Here is a 9,355-nt window from a genome sequence, read left to right on the forward strand (position 1 = left end):
CACTTTAACCAAAACACACTGTTTTAGGTGAAATATAAAACAGATTTATTAACTACAGGAAGACAGATTTTAAGTGATTATAAGTAGCAAGCTTAGAGATCAAAATTGATTAATTAAAAACAAAAATAAATATTCCTTCTGAATTCTATAAACTAAACAGGATTTGAATCAAGCAGGGCCTCACCCAACGCATGGTAAAAACAGGTCACAGATCCTCAATTCACAGTCTGGAACTGCCTTGCACCCTTGGACCACCCTCCCTAGTCCAAAGACTTTGTCCTCCAGATGTTTCTTCCAGGTGTTGAGTCGGAGGGAGGGGGGATGGAGAGAGGCCAACTGATGATGTCACTTTCCCTCTTTTATAGTTTCTTCTAGCTTGCTGGAAAAATCTTTTGCTGTGCTGTGGAGACCAGGCAGTTCCCATTGGTCAAGCAGTCTCCATGGTATATGTGCTCTATGATAGTGGATGCTTTCTTTGATAGGTGTTGATGAACCATTAACACTGTCTGGCTATCCATAGCTACTCCCTTGTTGTACCTGAAAGGCTGATTGTTCCCAACCTCACAACATATTTCAGTGACACATATAGCAATATGTCATAACTCCATGTACCATGATAGCACTTACAGTGCTACAGGATATTAATGTTCAATGGATCAAGACTTTTACAATGACACCTCACAAGATATATGTTGTACAAAGCATATCAGACGTATATGACAATGATGAATGTGGGCATTCCAAGGTGCTGCGCTGAGGTACAGAGTGGCACAAAGGATCTAAGGCCTTGTCTACACTGTCAAGTTTCTCCAAAGGTGTACACACTGCCAAGCCACTTAGTGCACAGAAACTGCACAGTTGCAGCACTGTAAAAATAACACCCCGATGAGAGGCGTACAGCTTTCTGCGCTGGGGCTACGGTGCCAATGTAGATACCCTGGTTGATTAAAGTGCTGTGATTGGCCTCCAAGAGGTGTGAACACACAACAGCGGATTCCCTTCAGCATTCTCCGAGCGGCACTGTAACTGCCATCGATATAACTCTGCCAGCGTAGACATACCTTAAGACTGTGACTGTCTCCAGGATGCAAAAAAGCATGAGAAATACTGACTGAGTTCTAAAATAGCTGGTGGGAAACAGTGCTTCCTCACCATAACAGTTTCCCTCTTAGATAGGACTATTGGCTAGATTTCTAGATTTTCCAAAGTTGGAATTTGCGAATGCGGTGATGTTTTCCAAGGCAATTTTGGGAGAGCACTGATGTGCCATTAATTTCAAATACAACGGGGGGTTGAGGGGAGTATTTGTTTGGAAATCAGGAAAATAAATAGCAACTATTCAGAATTTTTTTTAAGATTCTCATTCCAGCAACAGTAATTCAAATCCAATGTTTTATTTGTGTTTTAAAGCATCTAAAGCTTAAGCCCAAAATCAGCTTTCTTAATTGCACCACTCTAAGGCACTCATTCTACATTAAGCACAAAAAAACACAAGAGTGTTAATGCACGGGAGTAGTATAAGGGCCCTACCATCAATCAAACCCTAACCCCGCCCCTAACCCCGCCCCTTGACCCCTCTAGTCCCTCCCACCTGTCACCGGAAGTCCCACCCTATGGGGGTATTACTTCCGGGGTCAAGATGGCCACATGACCGGAAGCAAAGTGGGTCATGTGACCCCTCTAAGAACTCCTCCCACCACCCTCTACCAATCAGGAGGGGTTTCCTCCCAAAAGGACCACCCCAAAAGGAGATTTGACCAATCAGGGCAACTTCCGGGGGCGGGTGACCTATCTAGAAGTGGGTCATGTGACCCCTCTAAGAACTCCTCCCACCACCCTCTACCAATCAGGAGGGGTTCCTCCCGAAAGGACCACCCCGAGAGGAGATTTGACCAATCAGGGCGACTTCCGGGGGTGGATGACCCCGTCTAGAAGAGGGTCATGTGACCCCTCTAAGAACTCCTCCCACCACCCTCTACCAATCAGGAGGGGTTTCCTCCCGAAAGGACCACCCCGAGAGGAGATTTTGACCAACCGGGGTGACCCCTCTAAGAACTCCTCCCAAGGCCCTCCGCCAACCCGAGTGCAGCACCAATACCCCATAAGTACCAGCGCCGAACAGAGGAGGCCATTTTTCTTACCAAGGACACGTGTTTTAGAAAGCGTGGAAAGGCTGCTCAGAGGAAAACATGGACTCCTTTACCACCCCCGTTAGAGCTTCGGACTTTGTTTTACCCCCGAGAGTCTTTGACCGTCCACGGAGAAAACGTTACATCAGCGACAGTTCTGAGGAGGAGGTTGTGACTGCGGGGAGCCCTTTGGCCCAGCCGTTGTTGGATACGCCGGAATCCGACCCCGAAACTCTTGTGAGACATCCCAAAGAGCCTGATGACCTCTCTTTGTCCACCCCCTCAGATCGCCGCTTGGGAGAGTCACCGGTGGACAAGGCAAATGGAAAAGATGGCACTCAGGTAAATGAACGATTAAGAAATGGCGGTAGAGGAGGGGGTGGGTAATGAAGCTAGGAACCAGGGGTTTGCGTAAATTAAAAAAAAAACCCAGCAGCTGGGGTACTTACTCTGTTTCTTTTTGTGAAAATCTTTCAGGAGCTCGACGATGCCTTTCTAGAGGACCCAGAGCCCCTGGACAGCGTTGCATCAAGCAGTGAAGATGAACCGGGCCCACCATGTTTTTGCTCAACACCAATACAAATTGTTGAAGAGGGCTCCGAGGATGATGGGTTTGAAGAGTTTAGGAGGAGGCTAGGCATAGAACTGTCCGAGCCAGTGCCACGTCGTGAGCGTAAAAAAGTTATGCGGATTATTGTACGCGTTGCTGTTTATGCTGTCCTTAAACACTGCCTTAGGGAAAAGCTTTTTGAAGATTGTGAGGGCTGTGTCATTGATGCGCCAGCCCAACGGCACCATGACTGTGTGACTTGGACTTCAGTGGATATAAACTGCAAGCTCCGGGCCCTGTGTGCTGAGCTGTGTTTGGAAAGCTTACTAAACACTGTTATTGCCATAGGTTATGCTATGCAATGTCTGTGCCTAACCCAAGAACATTTAGCACAAGGGGTGACTTTGATAAATGCTGTGCAATTCAGTGGAGACCCTGACCGTGTTTTAAAGAAAATGACCAAGCCGGAAGATGCCTGCTTACAACGTTATATTGACCGTCTAGTTCGCACAAGAAGTTACAGAACCCTGCTTAAGAAAAAGAATATTTGTAAGAAATCTAAAAGGATTAAGTTAGAGAATGGTGAGGGTGCAAACATGCGATATAAAACTTGGCAGCTGTAAATTAAAAAAAAAAAGGGGGGTGGGTGGGTTTGTGACTATCTGTGTTTTGTTAGAAGGCTTTTGGCCCTTAAGTTTTAATAAAGCATCTTGGTTTGTTTTAAGGAGTTGTATGTCTTTTAAAATAAATAAATAGTTTTGTGAGAATTAGTTTTTGTGTTTGTGTGTGTGTGTGTGTGTGTGTAAAAGACATTCATTTATAGCAAAAAGCTGAAATGCATGTTGTGGGAGGGGAAAAAATCCTAAAAAACAAACAAACAGGATAGTTCAGACATGTTTGAGTATAATACAGTTGTTATGGAGAGCTGCTTTTACCAGCAGGACCAAATATTGGTTTTTTTCATCCCATGTCCCTAAGTGGCTCTCTCAGGGATTGAACTCCCAACCTTGGGTTTACCAAGCCATTACTTAAGCCACTGAGCTATCCTGCTTGTTGAAATAAATAGGTTTAAGCACACACCCCACCCTCACTGAATAGCCAGAATGTTTGCAATTACTTACCTTTGTTCCTGTAGGGTTACAATTGATTAGTGAGTTGGATGGTGAGTTCTGATTAATATGAAACGCTATTGGACAGTTTAAATGTAACCAGGGGTAATGGTGAAGCACTATTGGGCAGTTTAAAAGACCCAGGAGTTGGTGGAATGCTATTGGACAGTTTAAATGTAACCCCTGGGGTAAAGGTGGAGCACTATTGGGCAGTTTAAAAGACCCAGGAGTTGGTGGAATGCTATGAGTCATTCTTGCTAGAAAAACACCTCACCCCCAAACTTTAAGCATGAAAGAAACAACCCCAAGACATTAACTGATTTTGCAAAAGGGGACCCTGCACTTGGAAATGGGGTACTGTTTAACACTGTAAGAAAGCCACAAATGTATTTTAACTTACAGGGGTGGAGGAAGCCCTATTGTGTATATAGCATGGTTCCCACAACAGAGATACAAAAGGGTGTTCTGCAGAATCTATTATTTGAGAGCTGTGGTGATTAAATTAACCTGTTAGCAACTATGTTGAAACAATGGGGCTAAGAGGGTATAAAAACCTTAGGTATGCTGCAGTCTGTCCTTTTAACAGAAAATCTTTTTACATAACTGCTGGACTGCAAAAAGAGGTAAGCTTGCTGTCTCTAACTCTGAAACTACTGCCACTTTTTGCCCATGCTGTCTTTAGTAAATAATGGTGCCTATGCTTATTGCAGTGTGATCTGTTTTAGCATGGAACCAGTAACTTCAAACTGCATTTTACCACCAGGCCAAGGTAAAAACCATTTTAACTATAGTTAGCTTAATACTGTTAATTTTAAAAAAGTATAGGGATTTGGTGGTAATGCTAACATGTTTGCTTGTTTTTAACCTGAAGGCCCACACACACATGGGGGGAACCAGAACAATCATGTTCCAGCAACACTTTATCCCATAGTGAAAGGTAACTTTTTTTTACACAACTGGTTTTTAAAATGCATGTGGGGTTTTTGAAAAGTGTGTGGCTGCAAGCTTGATTTGGGATGGGGGTGGGGTGGGGTGGATTTGTGAAGGCATAGGTTTTTTACAAAAGTATTTGGTTTGTTTTAAACAGGTTTTTTTTTTGTTACTGTACATAATGTGGTGTGTGTTTAAAATGGGCTTTGAGGGGAAAGGCCCAAACTCATGGGCTTTTAAATGCAGAGGGGTAGGGTGGGCTGCAACTGGTTTTTAAATGCATGTGGGCTTTTGAAAAAGTGTGTGGCTGCAAGCTTGATTTGGGATGGGGGGGTGGGGGGGATTTGTGAAGGCATAGGTTTTTTACAAAAGTATTTGGTTTGTTTTAAACAGGTTTTTTTGTTACTGTACATAATGTGGTGTGTGTTTAAAATGGGCTTTGAGGGGGAAAGGCCCAAACTCATGGGCTTTTAAATGCAGAGGGGGTAGGGTGGGCTGCAACTGGTTTTTAAAATGCATGTGGGCTTTTGAAAAAGTGTGTGGCTGCAAGCTTGATTTGGGATGGGGGGGGTGGGTGGGGGGATTTGTGAAGGCATAGGTTTTTTACAAAAGTATTTGGTTTGTTTTAAACAGGTTTTTTTGTTACTGTACATAATGTGGTGTGTGTTTAAAAATGGTCTTTGAGGGGAAAAGACCCAAACTCATGGGCTTTTAAATGCAGAGGGGTAGGGGAGCTGCAACTGGTTTTTAAATGCATGTGGGCTTTTGAAAAGTGTGTGGCTGCAAGCTTGATTTGGGATGGGGGGGTGGGGGGGATTTGTGAAGGCATAGGTTTTTTACAAAAGTATTTGGTTTGTTTTAAACAGGTTTTTTTGTTACTGTACATAATGTGGTGTGTGTTTAAAATGGGCTTTGAGGGGAAAGGCCCAAACTCATGGGCTTTTAAATGCAGAGGGGTAGGGTGGGCTGCAACTGGTTTTTAAATGCATGTGGGCTTTTGAAAAGTGTGTGGCTGCAAGCTTGATTTGGGATGGGGGGGGGGTGGGGGGGATTTGTGAAGGCATAGGTTTTTTACAAAAGTATTTGGTTTGTTTTAAACAGGTTTTTTTGTTACTGTACATAATGTGGTGTGTGTTTAAAATGGGCTTTGAGGGGAAAGGCCCAAACTCATGGGCTTTTAAATGCAGAGGGGTAGGGTGGGCTGCAACTGGTTTTTAAATGCATGTGGGCTTTTGAAAAGTGTGTGGCTGCAAGCTTGATTTGGGATGGGGGGGGGGGTGGGGGGGATTTGTTAAGGCATAGGTTTTTTACAAAAGTATTTGGTTTGTTTTAAACAGGTTTTTTTTTTGTTACTGTACATAATGTGGTGTGTGTTTAAAATGGGCTTTGAGGGGAAAGGCCCAAACTCATGGGCTTTTAAATGCAGAGGGGTAGGGTGGGGTGCAACTGGTTTTTAAATGCATGTGGGCTTTTGAAAAGTGTGTGGCTGCAAGCTTGATTTGGGATGGGGGGGGGGGATTTGTGAAAGCATAGGTTTTTTACAAAAGTATTTGGTTTGTTTTAAACAGGTTTTTTGTTACTGTACATAATGTGGTGTGTGTTTAAAAATGGGCTTTGAGGGGGAAAGGCCCAAACACATGGGCTTTTAAATGCAGAGGAGTGTGTGTGTGGGGGGGTGCAACTGGTTTTTAAAAGGCATGTGGGTTTTTGAAAAGTGTGTGTGTGGCTGCAAGCATGATTTGGTGTGTGTGTGGCTGCAAGCTTGATTTGGGATTGGGGGGGGGGGGATTTGTGAAAGCATAGGTTTTTTACAAAAGTATTTGGTTTGTTTTAAACAGGTTTTTTGTTACTGTACATAATGTGGTGTGTGTTTAAAAATGGGCTTTGAGGGGGAAAGGCCCAAACACATGGGCTTTTAAATGCAGAGGAGTGTGTGGAGGGGGTGCAACTGGTTTTTAAAAGGCATGTGGGTTTTTGAAAAGTGTGTGTGTGTGTGTGGCTGCAAGCATGATTTGGTGTGTGTGTGTTATAAAGCTGGGATGGGGGGGGCAAGGGGGATTTGTGAAGGCATAAGTTTTTTTAAAAAGTATTTGGTTTTTACTGTGCATAATGGATTTTTAAAAAGCAGTTTTTGGTTTTTATTTTGCAAAATAAGATGTTTATTGTAGGGCCAGAAATGATTATTTTGTTGTAAAGCTATGATTTTTAAATAGAAAAACACCCTGCTGAATGAATATATATAATTTAAGTTTTACAAGATGGTTTTATGTGTTTGCTCCACAGTACTGTCAAAACATGACCAGAGGGAAAACAAACTCAAAAGAAAAAGAGAGGAGACAGCTGAAAAGGAAAATTCACCAGCATCAGTGACTGATGGACGGATGAAGCCTAGTAAATATATTTGGCTTATTGGTTTAGTTGTTCTATGAGGTTTTGTATTTTAAGTAAATACATAGGTGTGGGTGAGAGAGAGATGGTAAGGTTCAGGTTTTTTTTGTAACATGTGTTTTTTTTCCCCTCATAGGCATGGGCAACCTTTCTGAAAATACTGTAGTCAGCGCTACAAGGACACCTCCTCCAGAACCACCAAAGAAACTCAAAAGAAAAAGAGAGGAGACAACTGAAAAGGAAAATTTACCAGCATCAGTGACTGATGGACAGATGAAGCCCAGTAAATATATTTTGCTTATTGGTTTAGTTGTTCTATGAGGTTTTGTGTATTAAGTAAATACACAGGTGTGGGTGAGAGAGAGAGAGATGGTAAAATTCAGTTTTTTTTGTAAACTGTTATGGTTTCTTTCCCCTCATAGGCATGGGCAACCTTTCTGAAAATGCTGTAGTCAGCGCTACAAGCACACCTCCTCCAGAAGAACTACCAAAGAACCAAAAATCTGCTTTGAGACCTTTAACAACGCAAAACAGCACTGAAGTGCAGATGAAGCATCCGGGCAGCCCAGACCTCATATACGTGAAACCCAAGGACAAAACAAAAGACTCTGGTAAAAAGCAACCACACAAACACAACTCCAGTTGCTCAGCGGCTACAGCCACACCAAGCCCTGAGAAAACTGTGAGCGAAAATGCCCACATTCACAAACCCAGAGCACGCACTCTAGGGGTTCTGAAGGTGCGCAAACCTGGAGCATGTGATGTATGGGCTCCATATAAAAAACCATGGACTAGAAGCTTCTGCGATGCCAAGGTGTTGCAACCACACAAACACAATTCCAGTTCTTCAGCGGCCACCGCCACAGCAAGCCCTGAGAAAACTGTGAAAGAAAATGCCCACGTTCACAAACCCGGAGCATGCGCTCTAGGGGTTGTGAATAAAACACCGAGCACTGACAAAACATTCTCCCAAAACCATAAGCTCGCCACAGCTCCCCCAAGTTCTAGTGTTTGGGAAGAGTTTGATGCTTCCATCAGAAAAGTGATGGATGCTGTATCCTCGGGGAGTCTAAAAGAACGGCCTTCTAGAAAGACTTGGGAAAAATATGATGCTTTGTTCAGAGCAATGTTAAAAGACAGGAGGGCTGAAAAGGGTGTCTCTGAGCAGGCATGACTAGTCGTGGAAAGGGGCCTGGGTAAAAGGGGCACCCTCCAGAGTACACATCAGCTTATGTGTAAACAAAAGGGGGGACAGCGCTTGAGGGATAAACGGATGGCTGCCAAAAAGTTTCAGGCCAGGGTGGCTGTAAAAATCTTAAAAAGGGCTAAAGAGGTAATGAGGAAAAAAAAAACAAAGAGAGATGCCTCCTACTGGAGGCTCTCAGACTGGCTTCTCTGAAAATGGGGAGATGGAATCAGACTCTGGTTTAGCAAATTCCCCAGAGGGCTCTCTAGACAGGCCCCATTCTACTTCCAATGACCCTCATGGAGGCTTCTCAGAGTTTGACTCCCAAATAGCATCTGATGTAGAAGATCCCTCTAATGATCCCATAGAGGAACCCCCAAGTAACCCCGAAAATGCAGAGGTGTATATGGAAAGAGTGAGAAGTTGGCAACATGAATTACCTAGATTTGGGGGGTCAGTATATTGTGAGGAATTTCGTTTTGTCAATCTTGAGCAAGTAAATTCAGCTCAGCAGGTTGTTGAAGCCATACACCAAGGAATACAGTTGGTGCTCGATGATGTTAATGGTAGGGTAGGCCCTGATGATTACGTTCAGTTACGTTTAGAGAGCCGTAATTTAGCTAACCCTTTGTTTTCAGTCAGAAGAACTAGGGATGAGCTATCTGCTGAGGATTTCTTAAATCAGACCTCAAAGCTGCTACAGAGCAATAGAGAGTTGCATCTCGATGGGACATTGCGCCTTGTTGTGACAGTTGTGAAAAACAGGGGTGGGGGTGCTCGTAGAGTTTTAAATTCTATCCTTAGTAGTCAAATTATTCATAAAAAAAGACAGTGTTTGGTAGACCTGACTTACACCGGTACCAATCTGTGTTTTGCTGGTGGCCTTTTGGCCGTCATGTCCGATCGTAAACCTACGGACACGGAATTGTTAGCGGAGGCGAGAAAGTTGCATGAGAAACTGGGGTGGTCAGATCAAAAAAAGATTCTGGTCAGTGACGTAGCAAAGTTTGAACAGCATTTAGGAGTGAACATACACGTGGTGCTTTATACGGAAAAAGGTGGC

The 9,355-nt window shown here is 43.5% G+C and overlaps 2 protein-coding genes across 3 annotated transcripts; both read left to right on the forward strand.

Moving 5' to 3' along the window:
* The first annotated feature begins 1,868 nt into the window (after positions 1 to 1,868).
* LOC115645305 lies at positions 1,869 to 3,302 on the forward strand. Its single transcript, XM_030549745.1, has 2 exons — positions 1,869 to 2,471; positions 2,607 to 3,302. The coding sequence occupies exons 1-2, from the start codon at positions 2,190 to 2,192 to the stop codon at positions 3,300 to 3,302; spliced, it is 978 nt and encodes a 325-aa protein (XP_030405605.1). The 5' UTR covers positions 1,869 to 2,189.
* A 351-nt stretch (positions 3,303 to 3,653) lies between these two features.
* LOC115656916 lies at positions 3,654 to 8,452 on the forward strand. 2 transcript variants are annotated; one of them, XM_030574195.1, is made up of 5 exons: positions 3,654 to 4,557; positions 4,660 to 4,725; positions 7,002 to 7,109; positions 7,243 to 7,389; positions 7,529 to 8,452. In XM_030574195.1, exons 1-5 carry the CDS (start codon positions 4,458 to 4,460, stop codon positions 8,278 to 8,280), a joined length of 1,173 nt encoding a protein of 390 aa, XP_030430055.1. In that variant the 5' UTR covers positions 3,654 to 4,457; the 3' UTR covers positions 8,281 to 8,452. The 2 variants fall into 2 exon arrangements, with proteins under 2 accessions (XP_030430055.1, XP_030430095.1); XM_030574235.1 differs by lacking the exon at positions 7,243 to 7,389.
* Positions 8,453 to 9,355: the final 903 nt, after the last annotated feature.

Source organism: Gopherus evgoodei, chromosome 1 (assembly GCF_007399415.2).
Source record: "Gopherus evgoodei ecotype Sinaloan lineage chromosome 1, rGopEvg1_v1.p, whole genome shotgun sequence".
Classification (NCBI taxonomy): domain Eukaryota; kingdom Metazoa; phylum Chordata; order Testudines; family Testudinidae; genus Gopherus; species Gopherus evgoodei.